Consider the following 18,029-nt stretch of genomic DNA (forward strand, 5'->3'; position numbering starts at 1 on the left):
TGAGGTGAACCGGGCTCCGATCCTGGCGATGGCTGGTCGATACGAATTCCGCATCCTGCTTGCACCGACCACAGAGCTGACGTGAAATATCCTCAGTGGTAGACGGATCATGGGTTTGAGTCACCTTGCCGTGAGGCTAACCGTGAGAGTTCTCGTGGTCTTCCTCTCCATGTAACGCAAATACCAGTTAGTTCCATCAAAAAGTTCTCCAGGAAGGCAAAATTTCTCCCAATGCTTGATCCAGGAGTACCCTTGTCTTCTGGATTGGATTCAAAATTACAAGGCTACGGAGTTGAACATTAGTAGTCGTAAACCCAAAAAATTGGGTCGGCTGTTCAACGACGTTTATAAAAAAATAAATAAAACATAACTGGTCACGCGGTCAATGTGAGGGTGGGTGACCACGTGGATCAGTCTGCGTAGGGACCGAGGTCGTGCGGTATGGTTCCTCGTTAAACTGTTCTACCGTAAAGTGCTCGACTTCGCGTGCAGGTCGTCATGCTACTGAAGCGGGGGGTGCCATGACCTCTGCAGGGGATCAAAATTGTGATGGTATGTCTTTGGATCATCGGATGTTTCCCAGCCGTCGCCAATCGTAAATGAACCACAACTACCGCATTGAAATTTAACTTATTTTTTTAATTTAGTAGTATATATATATAACGTAGCTTTTTTGGGCTACAAAATGTTCGAATCCGCTACTTTTGAAGCTCACATTCGCTACTTCTTAATCTTAAGTTCTGGCAACACTGTACTAGACTAAAAAAAAATTTTTCTTGGTTAGCACGCCTGATCAGCGAAAAGAAAGATGCACCCTCCACCCTCTACCTTAGGTCTGACGTTTAAAAGCAAATCAATGAATGGCGAAGTAAGTTCAAATTATCTTTCCTTCCTTCTCACAATCTTTTAGACTTTGTGTCAAGAGTAAAATTTTCCAGATGCAATCAAGCTTATGTTTCTTTCCTATTTTGCATTGATGTTCCCCTTTTCATTAGAATAAATCATAATAAAATATTAAAAAAATAATAATAAATAAATAAAAAATAACAATAGTATTTTTTTATTGATTTTTTTTTTTTGTTAAGTATTTTTACTGTATACTACTAGCAGTACTTATTACGAAAATACGTCAAACTTTAATACAGTAGAGAGCCGATTATGCGGAACAATCGGGACCATCACGATTCTGAAAAACTGATTTTTCCGGTTTTCTGAATCGCTACAAAACGCCGTTTTTTTTTATTGTCAAACTCAACTAAAAAAAACATATACTATTTAGAAATAATTTTAAAAAGAAGAAAAAACGATAAAGTAATTCACCCAAGTTTAATAAGATAAAAAGAAAAAAATAATAATGAAATAAAAATATATACAGGCTTTAATATAAAATTAACAGAAAAGGTAAAATGGAAAAAAAAAAAAGGGGGGGGGGCTCCACCTTCATCGTCGGTTTCTTCTACTTCGCCGTTGTCTGCATCAGGGCCCTGATGCAGACACGGTTCAAAACCCTCCACTCCATTTTTTATTTCATTATTAACAAATGAAAATGGAAAAACCATGAGCATTTCTTTTCCCTCCTCTGCGCGAGAAAGATAACGTTTGAATATAATTCTGGATCGAAAAAAAAATTATTTCGAAAATTTCTGGAGAAATTAAAAACGCACTTTTTTACTTCATTATTCTCAAATGAGAAGAGAAAAATCTCGAGCATTTCCTTCCCCTCCTATGCGCGAGGAAGACATCATTTTAATTTAATTCTGGATAATAAAAAAAAGAAGAATCCTTCAAAAATTTCTGGAGAAAAGAAAAACAAATTTTTTTACTTCATTGTTCTCAAATGAGAAGAGAAAAATAGCGAGCATTTCTTTCCCCTCCTATGCGAGAGGAAGACATCGTTTGAATATAATTCTGGATGAAAAAAAAAATCTTTCCAATATTTCTGCAGAAAAGAAATTTAAAATTTTTTACTTCACAAAGGAAAAATCTCTCTGCAAAAAACTCTCTAACGTTCTGCGACAATATCGCCGTGCTTCTGGCACGCGATTACTATCTAAATGAGTTTAACTTGGGTATCAACATTTTGCATATATTTCTGTAATCTCACTTGGGCAGCACAACTACATTTTTTTTAATAAATGTAATTCTATTTAGTCACAAACTTTTGCAATTTACTGATATTAAGTAAAAATAAAATTAATTTTTGTGGATGTAAAATAGATGAACAGAAACCTGTCGGAAATGTGTAGCTGTTTGGACTTTCCTCAAAGGCTGCATTAATGAACAAGAACTGATATATCTGCACCGGAAAACCTTGAATTAAACTGCAAAAGTTTGTGCAACCACATGAAATAAACCCTTTTTCCTTAAAATATATATTTATTCCAAATGAGAATGTTTTGTTTGGCTTTTAACATTAGGTCAAGTCAGTTGCCAACAGCACTTATCTAGATTCATTTGTTGGTGACATATTTCCGTAATCTCACTCGAGCAGCACAATTATATTTTTTTTATAAATGGAATTGAAATTATAGTCACAAACTTTTGCAATTTACTGATATTAAGTAAAAATAAAATTAATTTTTGTGGATGTAAAATAGATGAACAGAAACCTTTCGGAAATGTGTAGCTGTTTGGACTTTTCTCACAGGCTGCAGTAATGCGTCCCGTACAAGAACTGATATATCTGCACCGGAAAACCTTGAATTAAGATAAAAAGCTTGAATATTGAATCACCAAAATAAGATAGAGAAGCTAATACACAATGTCAAAAAAGAAATTTTGTTTTTTGAAAGCAATTTATAAATATTATAACTCAAAAATATTATAAAAGAAAAAAAATAAATTTTTTATTAAAAAATACAGATTTGAAAATCAGTTAAATTTTTTTCCGTTACATTGAAGAATAAAAATATCATTCAAATAAAATTAGCAATCATTTTAATATACTTGATTAAAAATATATCAATAACTGAAAGTTGAAGTTTTTAAAGTTACTATTTTTTAAAATTCTAGGAGGCTCCACCATCAATTCACTTAGCTCATCAGCCCCCATAGTTGTTAATGAATTATTAACACTAGATTGCCTAAGGAAGTCATTTTGACTGCTTTTAATTTCAATTAGAAAAACAATGATGTATATAATGACACAATTTCTTAGAATTTTGTGACTTTTTGTACAACATATAATTTTTTTTTATTGTTAATATTTACTAATAGCTTGTTATATAACTGTAAATAATATAAAAAATTTTAAAAATTAATTTTAAACAAATTTATTTACGCATTCAAAATCCCGTCATTTTGACTGCTTTTGGGCAATATAGGTATATACTAATTTTCCGTCCTTCTAGTGTTAATGACGATCAAGGGAGAAAATGGTTCATGTACATTTTTAACAAAAATTACTAGCTATTAATTATACAATTGCTATTTAATTATACAATTCTAATGATATTAGAAAATTAAAATTTATTTATTTTTTTAAAAAAGAGAGAAACATGATTTGCCCGTTTTGCATAGACTTTCAGTCACAGATTTGCTTGACTTGGATTTGCAGATGGCAAAAATATAATATAACAAGGAAGTTTTTAGTAAATTTATTAATAACAACATACAATAAACTCAATGATTTTATATAGAATTTAATTACATTAGTTGGGTATCCATTGTTTTTTTTAATCAAATTTCGAAACAGTTTGTCAATTTGTTTTTTGGATAAATAAACATTACTACACATTCTTTTAATTCTATTCATTTGATTAAAAATGGTATTTAAATAGATGTTTTTTGAAACATTAGAATTCCAAGTAATTAGTATACTTATATTAAAATTAAAATAATTTCTTTTATTGTATAAATCAACAAAGCAAATATCTTTTTTTTTTTAATACCCAAATTCAATAAATTAAAATTATCTCCATGATTACGAAGTAAGATTATTTCTTTGAAGTAAATATTATTTAATAAAATTGCATAATCTAGAAAATTAAAGATAATTAAATCATCAGTAAATCTAAAAACAAATTTAATATTAAGAGTATAATTTTTTTCGTAATAGAGTAAAAATAAGTTAGCTAAGGGAGATGAAAAATTCGATCCTTTGTAGTATTTTATTAATTTGAATAAAAATATCTTTTTAATTGTAAAGATATTTATTAAAGAGACAAAAACTAATAAGAATTTTCTAGTAATCAAAATTGTAGTTAATGATATTTTTAAAATCATAGTAGCAACTCAAAAGAACATCTTTTAGTTTAGAAAGGGGAATGCTATTGAAAACATCCTGGAAATCAAATGTGGCAATAGAATTAATTTTCTTTTGTTCAATAAATTCTAAAATCGGTTGATTATTAGTGATAATCCAAAAAAATCTTCTTTAATATTATTACTAATTTTACTTAAATAGTTACAAAAAATGGTGCCAGGTTTAGTTAGGTAAGTATTACACTCACATGTAATTGTACTAATGTATGATATATTTTGCTTTGGCTGCATTGATACAATATTAGAAAACACTCCTTTTAGCGGATATAATCACGTGAGCTGATGAAGAGATATCTTTTCATTTTTTTTTTGTTTTACGGTTATTTAATATATACATTTTTTAATTTTTAAAAATATTTTATTTTCATAATTCTTCTTCTCTTTTCATTAATCTTTATTATTTGTTCACGCCTTGCCTTGTTACTTAATAGATGGCGCTATTAATATACATATACATTTTTACTTCTCTTCTTTTTTAATAAATACAGAGCTTTTCTTGTGTGTATAAAAAACATCTTTGGTCCGACATGAGCTCGGAGGTGTTAGTTAGTGACTAGGGAATGTATTTTGTGAATTTAAAATTGTGATAGAGGTCAGTGAAGTGTCTTTTTAAAAATAAAATAAAAATCGTGATTTCACATGTGTTGCGTAGGGAGTTATAAATTATGGCTTATTAATTAGATTCTGAAAAGGTAGTGGTGTTAGTTTGTTGTGATTTTCAGGGTAAGTGGAATTTTCGATTAGTGATTAGTTGTAATTTGAGAATTGTGTTGCTTGTTTTATTGTATTGAATTGGCTTAGCTTTCGTTTCTGCCTAGTTTGGTTTATATGTTTTTTTATTTTTTTCGATTGTGTTTTTTGTTTCTTTTCGGTCTGTGTTGAGTGTTTTTGATATGTATTAATACTGCCTAGTAGTATGTTTAATATTGCCTTAGTAGAGTTGCTTTCGTTTTGTGTGTTGTTTACATTGTTAAGTAATTTCGCTTAGTAATTGCTTTCGATTTGGGTGTGGAGTTGATAGCATTTCTAATTTAAAGTGTTGTTTTAGCAGTGGCTGATATTAATGGCACTTAAATTGAACTTTAAAAAAGATGAGTTGATTGTGATTGCACAGGAATTAGGTTTAATAATTCCAGATAATCCTAAAATAGTAGATTTAAAGCTCATAATTGAAAATAGTGATATAGTTAAAACTGATATTGAGTTTGTGCGCGATCTAATTGGGCATGTTTTAGAAGAAAGAAAGGAAAAGTTAGAAAAAACTAAGCGAGAATCGGAACAGGAAATAGAATTAGAAAGATTAAAGTTAGCTCAATTAGAAAAACAGTTAGAGTTGGCAAAAATTAGTGGTAACCTAGCTAATGCATCTCAGACTACAGTGAATGGCGAAACAGATTCAGATAGTTTGGAAAGTTTAATCAAAAGTGTTAAGGTTTTAACAATTTCAGTGCCGGCTAAGTCAGAATCGTTTAATTTATTTTTCAATTCGTTAGAAAAAGTATTCGAAAATAAATCAGTGCCTAATAAATATAAAGCCGAAATTCTGTTAAATCTTTTAGGAGATAGAGTTAATAGTTTATTAGTGTATGTTTGTCAGGGAGATTTGTGTGATTACGAAAAGTTAAAAAATTTGGCTTTAAAAGAATTTGAACCTACTCCCCAAGAATGCCTGAATAATTTTAAAAGGGCTAGAAAATTACCGTCTAAAAGTTATGTCCAGTTTGCTTCTAGACTATGTGTGTCGAGAAACTGCGATGAACAATCTAACTTTAAAATTTTAACTGTAACTGTAGCGAGGCGGAAGTTTTGTAAACAGAAGGGGAATGATCGCCTCAGAGAGAAGAGGTTGATATGTTATGCTCATTTCAAAAAAGCTTAATGTTTCGTTATCAATTATGTTTCTTGTTACGTTTTGTGTTAAATATTAAATGTTTTAAAAAGAAATAGTTAACTCCTTTAATGGCAAAACTTGTTACTTTTTATTATTGACATCTTTTTATTTTTACAAGAGTAGCGATCCTTTTTAAAGCGAAAGAAAAGCTTTCCATCTTCTCACCGGGAAAATTGAAGAACAACAGAAATTGCAGGTAAGGTAATTTTACCTTTACCTTTAATTAAGAATTATTATTGAATTTATTTGAGTTGATTGATAAATAATTTTTTACAATGTGCATCCTTTGACTATTACTGCCAAATACGTAAAGTTACAGATTTTAAATCTTTATGCGATCTTATTGTTTCTGATAAAATTTTCGAAACTCTTGATCGGGAATTAATGACTCACATTGGGATTCAGCAAGGTGAAACCTTTTTCTTACCTCACTAACTTGGACGTGAATGTGATATTTACTTATCATCGAGAGGTAAAGGTACAAATGAGTTAATCAATCGGAATAGTGCTGGTGAAATAAAACGCGTGGGAGGAAATAAATTTCAGAAGTACTCCCCTTTGCGTGCTGGCAAAAATATATCTAAAGTGTTTGTTGCGGAGACTAATAATTCGAAGTGTGTTCTGTGCAGAAATATACATCCCCTCGCTACCTGCCCCCTATTTAAGACTATGTCAGTATATGAGAGAATTGAGGTATTGAAAGGGAATAATCTTTGTTTTCGTTGTTTCGCACCCCACAGGTTAAGTGAATGCCCTTCAAAGAAAAACTGTTTCTGCTCTAAGCCTCATCATACGATGATTCATTTCCCGCGTGAATATTTTAATCATCCCACTTCTCAATTCAAATTAGATGCCCCAGCTTTCGTTCCAAGGAAGAAAGAGGAAACTTCGGAAGTGATATCGCAACCGCAAATTGTAGCGACTAGCCTTGAGAAAAACAAACCTAAAAACGTACTTCTGAGTACAGTTCGCGCACATGTTAAAAATAAATTTTCTGAATGGATTGAAGTTAGATGTTTGCTGGATGTTGGGTCTCAATCATGTTTGTGTACTAAGGCGTGCGCGGAGAGGTTGCAATTAAGATTGGAGAAAATAAATACAATGGTTTCGTGTGTTAATGATGCAACTATGGTAGTAAACAAATGCGTTAGAACTTTAGTGGCAAATAAGGATAAGAGTTTTGTTAGAGAATTATCGATGCTAGTGGTTGATAAAATTACTGATCTTATTACAAATAGACTAAAAGGTTGCAATTAAGACTTGATGTGGATGTTAGTATTTCAGAGTTCGTGTCATTAGCTGATAATAATTTTAACAAGCCTGAGAAAATTGATATGTTATTAGGTGCGGAGGTGTTTTACGAATTGTTGAGGCCGGAACGATTTTATCCTCAAAATTCCAAATTGTTGTTGCAAAATACTGTGTTTGGGTTTGTCTAGGGATGAGATTAGCCAAAAGGCAAAAAAGCTGAATTTGCACGTTAGTAAATTTTACGCAAGCGCAACCCTTTAATAATAAATTCCAGACAGTTTAAGGTTATAAATAATGTGTTGACATACAATTGTGTACTAATCTATTATTATATAAATGATTACATTGATACTTAACATTTAGTGAAAATAAAAATTACCAATTGAAAAACTAAAGCTGGAAATTATATTTTTCCTCAGTTCACATAAGAGATAATTGTTACTTGAAAAACTACCTGGTTTAGCAAATTAAAACTACTGAGAATATACATTAATATTTCATTTCTTTTAATAAATACTGTTATGTGATTTATAGCAAATATATCAGTAATATTACTTTTTAAATTATATTGGAAAAAAAAACTTTAACAATGGACCGAATCATTATGTTCATATTATAGTTTGATCTAACTAGAGCCCTTTGAAACATATCAATAACAGTGAAGTAGAAATATATAGTAACTCCTTAACATACTAAAATTGCTATTTTAGTTTGAAAAATTACATGACAATCAGCAACTGTTTAGATAATTGTTTTTTATTTGATAAGAATTTTGTATTTTATAGCATAAATAACAGCAATTATAAATAAAATTTTGATGATGAGTTAATTAACTATTTTTCCAAAAAAAAAATAATAATTAAATCCCTTTTTAAGTGATTGCTTTTGTTTGCTATATCTTTTATGTTTGCTATATTTAGTCGTTAGTCCATCTTCAAACATCTTGTGACAAATCCTATTTTTTCTTCCTTGCAAGCACAGAATGTAAGTTTTCAATATATTCCCTTCCAGTTTCTCTGATGTTGTAAAGGCCTGTTTAGACGATCCAATTTCTTTGACAGAGATTGATTGATATTGATGGAAACTTGTTTTGCTTTGAACTTGGATCGTGTAAACAAACATCCAAGAAATTGGTCCAACTTCTTGGACGATAGTAGAGCATGTTCTACTTTCCATCCAAGTTTTTTCTCCCTTAACCAATCAGCGTGTTAGGTTTTGTGACGTCAACAAGCTGGCAACAAATTATGTCATTTTGATGTGGGTTTTCATAGATTTTTGTCCAAATAAATTGATCTGTTGAGGTTTATTTGTGTTATTATGATTTTATTTGAATTTATTTAGTAATTTTAAACTTATGTAAGTATTATTTTATATTGTTGAATATGAACAATGCGCATGCGCAAGTCTTTCTTTCACCGAATCAGCGACATTCAAGAACTTGGATAGTGTCAACGAATCATCCAATTTCTTGGATAGAGAAATCCGTCCAATTTCTCGGATTCAAGAAATTGGACCGTGTAAACAGGCCTTAACACTTACATATACTAATAATCGTCGTTAGAAAAACAGTCACCTTTATAGTAACTAATTAAAAAATAAATTTACTTCTTACAAGAATCACGATAGTTGATCTTAAAATTGCGTGAATATGAATAACAATTATGGATTTTGAAATCACATGAATATGAAACTAGATATACGATTTTGAAAATGTGAAAATACAAACTGGGATACAGAATTTTTTAAATGTGTAAATACAAATCACGATTGATAATTTTTAGATCGCGAAAATACGAATCATGATGTGTAATTTTTAGATTGAATAAATAAGAATCAGGATGCATAATTTTTAGAATGCAAATCCAAATGCCTCATTTTAAAATCACGTATAAATACGAAAATCAATGTTTGATATTATAAGTCGCATGAGCAAATCAAGACATTGAATTTTAAACTTGCGTGAATACGAATCGCTTCATAGGTTTTTAAAATGGTGTAAATACGAATCACAATATCGGATTTTTAAATCTCGTAAATAAGAATCGCAAGGTACAATATTCAAATCGCGTGAATCAGAATCGCAACACGCAAATATGAAAAGGTATGTTTGATATTAAAATCGTGTGAATAAGAATCGAGATATTAGCAGATTCCAGGCTTGAAACCTCTAAAAGGCTTGTCAGAAGCAGTTTCGTTTGAACTACAAAAATCGGATCTATCTGGAGGGCGGGTAAAAAATTTGGAAAATCTTATCTGCTGCGAGTAAAAGGGGAGAAAATAGGTAAAATAAGTAAAAATGAGAAAGGATTGGTAGCTATGTAGTTTGAATTTTCCGTTTCTCTTTGAAAATCGGTGAATTTTCTGAAAAAGCGGAATACTTATGAAAAAAAAGTGAAATTTTTAGAAAAATCTAAATATTTGATAAAAAAAGCTGAAATTCAAGTGATAAAAGTGAAAAAAGCGGAAATCAGCTAAAAAGCAGAAAAATCTCATCCCTGGTTTGTCCTGAATGGCAGCGTTGATCAGGTGGATGTTGGTCATGTTCATTGTGGGTTGATTCTTGACGATGACTTGAATAAAACTTTGAAACGATTTTGTAATATTGAAAATGTCGAAGTAGAAATTGCAAAGGATACAGAGGCGTCTTTTTGTGAGGATCATTTTGTAAGCACCCATAAAAGAAATGCCGATGGTGATATGTAGTTGCAATGCCCTTGAGTAAGGATCCGTCGTGTCTTGGGCAGTCTAAGAACATAGCTTTGAGGCAACTTAATTGTTTGTGGAAGCGTTTGTCTAGGGACTCAGAGTATTTGTCGTTATATACGGATTTCTTGCGTGAGTATGAGGAACTGGGCCATTTGGAAAAGGTGAGTGAAGAAAGTGAGTCGCCCACACATTACTACATACCACACCATGTAATATTACGCCCTGATAAATTGACTACTAAGATGAGAGTCATCTTCAATGCTTCATCTCCTACTACAACAGGCCTAAGTTTGAATGACATTTTAATGAAGGGTGAAGTAAAGGAAGATGTGTTTGAAACAATTTTTCGTTTTAGAAGGCACAAATATGCCACGGACATAAAAAAAGATGTACAGACAAATATTGATAGATCCGGATCAAAGAGACCTTCAGAGAATAGTGTGGAAACCTGGACTTAATGCTGAAGTTTCAGTTTACAGGTTGAAAACAGTAACTTACGGAATGTCCAATGCCCCCTTCCTTGCAATAAGAACTCTGCAACAACTGGCCGAAGATGAAAAATATCGATATCCTTTGGCTTCGGAAGCTCTTCTGCATGACACCTATATGGATGACGTTGTAAGCGGAGCCCAGAATCTAGAAACTGCCCGCCAATTGCAACTCCAACTTCGAGATTCTCTGCAGTCCTGCGGAATGAAACTTCACAAATGGTCTTCGAATTCTGATAAATTGTGAAATAGTTCATCTTCATCTGATGTCGAGCACTCATTTTCTATCGATAATGACTTATCGGTCAAAGCTCTGGGCATCAGCTGGAAGCCATTCGAAGATAAGTTTGTTTATAAGGTGTCAACCACAGTAAAATCATCATACACTAAGCGTGAAGTTCTCAGCGTGATAGCTAAATTATACGACCCTCTTGGTTTTTTAGCACCAGTCTTGACAAGAGCTAAAATCCTATTACAGCGATTGTGGCAACAAAAACTAGATTGGGTTGAAGTTCTGCCAAATCCAATCAGCGAGGATTGGAATGATTTTATGACATCTTTAAAGTGCATCGAGGATGTGAAAATTGATAGATTTATTCTTTCGGACGAATTTCAACGAGTTGTCCTCCAGGGATTCGCAGATGCGTCTGAAGCAGCCTATGGAGCTGTAGTCTATCTTCATTGTTTCACTTCAACGCATAGTGCTAAAGTGACTATTCTCGCAAGCAAATGACGTGTATCACCAATTCGAGTGATTTCGATTCCCCGCCTTGAGCTGTGTTCTTTTAGCCGAGCTTGTGCAAAAATTACGTGCATCTTTACGATTAGAAATTAGCGAAACTGTACTTCATACCGATTCTACGATTGCATTAGTGTGGTTGAATACACCAGCGAACCACCTGAAGACATTTATCGCCCACTGTGTTTCCAAGGTTCAAACCTTGACAGAAAACTGTCACTGGGTTCACGTGCCGTCATCTCTTAATTCTGCCGAACTTGTTTCCCGTGGGTTAAGCCCTCGTGATATTCACTATCAGAAAATTTGGTGGAATGGCCCACCATTTCTGGAACAAGGTGAGTTATTCAATGAGCAAACAAGCTCACCCATGACGAACGAATATGACTACTCTTGTGAACTAAAGACAGGTTTTGATTCTGATACTCCAGTTTTTAATGTTTGTATTTCAACTAACTATAAGTTATCTCTTTTATATGATTTATTAAGTGTAAGTAATAACTATGTGAAAATTCTTAGTATATTTAGTTATGTGTTAAGATTTGTAATTAATGTTAAGCAATCTAATTTAAAGGAATCTGGACCTCTTAGTGTTTCAGAGTTAGACCAAACTGAAAAGAGACTGATCAGAATGGTCCAAGAAGAGGTGTTTTTAAATGATATTCAAGGTTTAAAACAACAGAAGGTTGTTCCCCCTAAGAGCAAATTAAAAATTCTAAATCCCTTCCTTGATAGTGATAGAATATTGAGAGTAGATGGACGACTGGGTAATTCAGATTTACCTTATGATGCTAAATATACTGCAATTTTACCCCATAAACATAAATTGACAAATCTAATAATAGTGCATTGTCACATTAAAAATCTTCATACTGGGGCTTCTTCCCTTCTGCACTTAGTTAGAGAAAGGTTTTGGCCTTTGGGTGGTCGCTCTCTGTGCAGAAAATTAGTGCGCGAGTGTATTGTTTGCTTTAAAGCAAAACCAATTGCGATGACTCAACTAATGGGTAGTCTTCCCAGAGACAGAGTAGTTCCAAATTTTCCCTTTAATTGCTCTGGAGTTTATTTCTGTGGTCCTTTTATGATCAAATATCGAAATCAGAGAAAAGGTATGCTCCATAAAATGTATTTATGTATATTTGTATGTTTTGTAACAAAGGCTCTTCATATAGAGATGGTATCGGATCTAACTTCGGAGGCTTTTATTGCCACTCTTAGAAGGTTTTTTGCTCGCCGTGGTAAGAGTTCTAAATTGTATTCCGATAACGGCAAAAATTTTGTTGGCGCAAATAGGGAAATTAATAAGCTGTTGAGATTAGTTAAGCAGCCAGAAGAAGAGCGCTCTGCCTTTTTGTCTAGTGAAGGTATTGAATGGAAATTCATTCCGCCGAGAGCGCCTTCTTTTGGTGGCTTGTGGGAGGCTGCCGTAAAGTCTGTAAAATACCATCTTAAGAGAGTTGTTGGCAAAGCATTTTTGACCTATGAAGAGTTTTTAACTGTCTGTATTCAAATCGAGGGAATTTTAAACTCCCGGCCCTTGTGCCCTTTATCGAGCAGTGTGGAGGATTTAAATGCTCTTACACCAGCTCATTTTCTGATAGGCAGATCCATGAACTCGATTGTTAAACCTAACCTAACCATGTCAAAGGAAGGTACACTCAGGAGGTGACAAAATTAGTACAGCTTATTTGGAATAAGTGGTACCGAGGATATTTAAGTGATTTACAGCAACGTTATAAGTGGCAGTTCAAAAAGTGTAATATTAAAATTGGTGATTTAGTGATCCTCATCGAAGATAATATGCCTACCTTTAAATGGCCCTTGGGTAGAATCGTAGAGATATTTAGTGGTACTGATAATTTAATCAGGGTCGTCAAGGTTAAAACTCAACATGGAGAGTACAAGCGAGCCATCTCGCGAGTGTGTCTTCTTCCTATGCCAAATTAAACTTATTTTATTGTGAAATATATTTTTTCAATTTTATTTTGATTGTTGTTGAATGTTAATAACATGTCAACGGGGGGTGAATGTTCACGCCTTACCTTGTTACTTAATAGATGGCGCTATTAATATACATATACATTTTTACTTCTCTTCTTTTTTAATACATACAGTCCATGTCGTGAAGTGTGGTGCTTTTGTTTCTTGTGTAGAGCTTTTCTTGTGTGTGTAAAAAACATTATTTTCCATGTTTTCTCTATATTTTTAACTTTATATATATATATATATATATATATATATATATATATATATATATATATATATATATATATATATATATATATATATATATATATATATATATTTCTGCATATAAATAAAAATATAAATATGTGTTAAAGAATTTTTCAATGACCTACCCTTCAGTTTCTTTGCCAAGAGTTTTAAAATCATCTTCATTCAATTCATTTGGTGTGTCACCAATATTTAATTTGAACATTGTTGTTCTAGCCCTTTCCTCAGGCAAAGGAATATACATTCTTTTCTCAAACCTAAATGTAAAAATAATTCTTTATTAACAATGTAACCCGTCATAGATAAGAAATTAAGAACTAAAAAGTTTAAATAAAGACAAGCAAGTTTAGAAACAAGTTATAATTTTACAATTAAAAATATTTTTTTGGTGAAAAAAGAGACTCCACAAAAGTTCTACAATTTACAAATAATTACTTTTAAAATACATTAATTTTAAACACACATGGTACTACTTTATTTGAGAAATTAATTTTCCCTATTACAGTTTTTCTAGCAACAAAACCCTAAACTAAAGTTTGACTATATAACAGTGGAACAAGATTGTCATGCCTCCATGTTGGGATGGCGCTGTCATCAAGGTAGATGTAAAAAGACAGAGGAGGGAACGCTCTGATGGAGAACGGAAGCGAATTGTTTAGGTGGATTGGTTACATTAATTTTCTTCAAACTTCATTTTTTTTCTTTGTTAATAAATATTTGTGTTGTTAACTGGTTAACATTTATTTGGCCAATTGTGATTTTGGGAAGTATCTGAGTGAAGAAGGGAAAAGGAGGAAAAATTATACGTTATATCACAAAGATTTTTTTAAAATTTATTATTTCAAACAATGAGATTTTGTAAAAAACATAAATCACCAAAAGAAAATATGATGTAAAAGTTCCACGGCAATGTGAAATATTTTAAAGAAATAAGTACAATAGATGTCAAAACTTACTTGAATATCAACAGCTACACAGTGCTACTGCTAATTCTATGACTGTCATTGAGAATATTAAGAGTTGGTGATTAAACCTAAGATTAATCATCAATTTCATGCCGAAGTTTTGCAGATTTTCCCTTAAATTTAACTTTCTGTGACTACCCTCAGATTTTATGAGCCAAAATCAAATTCCCTGAAAATTCAACATTTCTTCTGTTCTTACTGACTTGAAAGAACTCTAGAAAACACTGTTTTATTACATAAAAAGTCATATTACCTCCTACGAATAGAAGCATCTATTGCCCAAGGTATGCTTGTAGTCCCTAAAACAAGAATACCGTCATTGTCAGTTCCAACACCTAAACAGGAATGAAGAATATAAATATTGAAATTAAATTCATTTTCAAAAACTTGAAAAAAAAGTAATAGTCTGACACAAAACAAAACTTGATAAAAATACAAACTAAAAAAATTACCATTTATAACAAAAATAAAATTATTGCAAAAGGCAACAATACTAAAAAAGGGGTCGCATTCATTTCATCGACAATCACTTCATCGACACACCATTTAATCGACACCACTTCATCGACAGTCCGTTTCATCGACTAGGTCATTTCGTCGACAGGCCGTTTCCTCGACAGGGTCATTTCGTCGACAGGGTCATTTCGTCGACAAGTCATTTCGTCGACAGGTCATTTCGTCGACAGGGTCATTTCGTCGACAAGTCGTTTCGTCGACAAGTCATTTCGTCGACAGGGTCATTTCGTCGACAGGATAATTTCATCGACAAGTCATTTCGTCGACAGGGTCATTTTGTCGACAGGGTCATTTCATCGATACGATCATTTCATCGACAGGGTCATTTTACCGACAAATCATTTCGTCGACAGGGTTATTTTGTCGACAGGTTCATTTCGTTGACAAGTCATTTCGTCGACAGGGTAGTTTTGTCGACAGGGTCATTTCGTCGACAGGGTCATTTTGTCGTCAGGGTCATTTTGTCGACAGGGGTCATTTCGTTGACAATATTAAGAGAAGATTATTTTGTAGGCAAAGTCAAGCGTAATTTTGAAACTAGTCTTATGATTCTTTTACAATAGACGTTATGCCCCTTGCACTTTTTTGTAATTTAGTATATTTCTGATGAAATTTTTTAAGCCTAGCCTGATGCAAAATCTTAATAGTATGTTGAAGTTGCCGGAAAAAAGCATTTCATTTGAAAATTGCCTACTCCTCTAATCATATCACGTTGCAAAAACGAAACATTAATTGTATTTTACATATTTAAGTTGTATACTACACAATTTTTTTCTAATCATATTTAACACATTTGTTTCTAAGATTAATTTTTAATGTACATTATTGTAGATTATCATCGCAAAAGCAATTGCAACAACTATTGTGAATGATTCTTGATGTAGGGAGTGAATGACGGGTGAAATTAGGAAGGAAAAAAAGACGGTATAAAGTGAATCTGTGAGATAATGAAACCATGTGGTCGATAGATAATTTCAATGACAAGGCTTTTTCGTCAACAGGCCATTTCAGCTGCAAAAATTTTCTGTCGATAAAAAAGAAAATTATACTTATATAACGTTTCCCCGCAATGAGTAAAACGCATTAATACAGTTTAAAATCTTGTCCAAAAAAAAAAGAGAAGGAAAAGGAACTAACTTTTGCAATGATAACAATGGTGATGTTTGCAAAGAATTTAATCCGAAAAACACAAACCTTTTAGATAGTTTGCTAGTAAGATTACTTCTTGTTTTATCAAAAATTTTGTTTAGACATTTATTTTTTTCAAGCTCAGTTGATTTTTTTTTCATATGCAAGTAATCGTTAATTTTGTTGCTATTGACATATTAATAAAATTTTCTTACATGAAATTTCAATATTTATATATTTTCTCTTTAAAAGAAAGATCGATATAGGAAAAAAACAAACTAAGTTGTATGAGTGGCTATTACGAAGGTTGGCGAGCGAAGTGAGCAACGGGCTGAACTTCCTAGTATTATAAAAATCTTGGGAAAAAAATGCATGAGGGGAAAAATAAAATGAAAATCCAACTTGGAAAACATATTGGGAAATAATGTTGATAAAAATTTTTGTTCTAATCCTCTTCCTCATTTCTTTGTCAGCTATTCTGCTGAAGAGGGAAGTTTCTGACAATTCTTGTGAAATTTAAATGAAATATAATTTGAAACAGAAATCTTGTTCTCGCATTTCCAGTTTATTTTATTTCTTATTTAATTAATTATTTATAACGTTTTGGCGTTTAATAGTTTAATATGTATTTTATCCTATATGTTCCCTAAACATTTATAAGTTTTTTTACCTTATAAAATAAACTTCGTTAATGTAAAAAAAAAAAAAAAGGACTCACAATGATTCCACATCCTCGGTATGCGATGCAATCGAAATGATATAAAAAATGGTTCTAAATCAGAGGAGGGGAGGAAACCTGTCTAATTGGTTTTTATGATCTAAAACATTTGGGAAAAAAACGCAATTTACTACGATATAACAAATAAATTGACTTTTGAGTTTATAATTGAGGAGAGTTATCTATATACATCTGATTTTATTCTCATTAATGTTTTATTAAAATAAGTTTAGCAAACTTGTTTTTTTACTCAAATATTAAAATGTTTTCCTTTTCGATTTGCAAGAGAATAAAAATTTATTTAAATTAATAAAATTTGCAGTGAGAGTATATATTTTAAAGGCGAGCAATAAGTCCTTTAAAAAGTGTAAATGGAAATGTTTTTAAATATCATGTTTGATATGTGTCCTGATAAAGAAATGTGAATTTTTGTTACCAAAACGAAAAAAGTGGAATTTTGAATGTTGATAGAATATTTTGTGAAATTTTGCCCTTGTGGTTTTTGCTATGCGTGAAAATTTTTATAAATTGTTTTTCTCATTTCTAGTCTATTGAACAAACTTGATATTTTAAATACATATGCATTTTTTATTTTCATTTTTTCTGCATTTTAGTTTTGAGTCTCCTGGCTTGTTCAGGCAGAAAATAATCAAAAATTTGATTGGCGATAAGTCGTGCTAATAGTGGTCAGTAAGCGTTTGAAAATTGTGTTTTCATCCTGTGTAGAAAATCAGTTAAAAATTTCAGCAATTATACTAGTAAAAAATTGGTCAAATTTTAATTGCAAGATTTTTTTTTCTTTTTTGTAGAGAAGGAGTTATTTATTCTTACGTTTAAATTCCAAGCTTGACTTTTTGTTAATTTTCTTTTAAGCAAAATGTGTCTAATTTAAATCCTGCAAATAAAAAATGAATTAATTCATCATTTACTTACTACTATTATTATTCTTATTAAATTATACTATTATTATTTAATTACAATAATAGTATAATTCAAAAATAGTATAATTTGATAGTATTAGATTAGAATTGAATAATTAATACTATTATTAAATTCACTATTCATAGAAAAAACATATTTTGTGAAGACCAAACACTAACAGGCTTGCAACGTTACGCCCGTGCATCTAAAC

At 31.6% G+C, this 18,029-nt stretch overlaps 1 protein-coding gene and 1 long non-coding RNA gene across 4 annotated transcripts in view; one reads left to right on the top strand and one right to left on the bottom strand.

Moving 5' to 3' along the window:
• LOC147816523 (uncharacterized) overlaps window positions 1–14,298 on the top strand; it is a 127,233-nt gene extending 112,935 nt beyond the window's left edge. Inside the window, exons 3-4 of the long non-coding RNA XR_015434960.1 lie at window positions 785–868; window positions 14,076–14,298. This is a non-coding gene — a long non-coding RNA (uncharacterized LOC147816523). The remainder of the gene's footprint in view (window positions 1–784; window positions 869–14,075) is intronic.
• Window positions 1–18,029, bottom strand: part of LOC107442822 (vacuolar protein sorting-associated protein 4B) — a 105,112-nt gene that overhangs the window by 6,850 nt on the left and 80,233 nt on the right. For all 3 annotated transcript variants that reach the window (XR_015434956.1, XM_087166909.1, XM_087166902.1), the window contains exons 8-10: window positions 14,789–14,870; window positions 13,696–13,827; window positions 2,610–2,697 (exon numbers count right to left, since the gene is read on the bottom strand). Coding sequence is in view for 2 of the 3 variants with exons in the window: in XM_087166909.1 (XP_087023035.1) it covers window positions 2,610–2,697; window positions 13,696–13,827; window positions 14,789–14,870 (302 nt within the window). In the remaining variant the exon portion in view is untranslated. The remainder of the gene's footprint in view (window positions 1–2,609; window positions 2,698–13,695; window positions 13,828–14,788; window positions 14,871–18,029) is intronic.

The sequence above is a fragment of the Parasteatoda tepidariorum genome, chromosome 1 (genome assembly GCF_982258835.1).
Source record: "Parasteatoda tepidariorum strain Cologne lab strain chromosome 1, Ptep-v5.0, whole genome shotgun sequence".
NCBI classification, from domain to species: domain Eukaryota; kingdom Metazoa; phylum Arthropoda; class Arachnida; order Araneae; family Theridiidae; genus Parasteatoda; species Parasteatoda tepidariorum.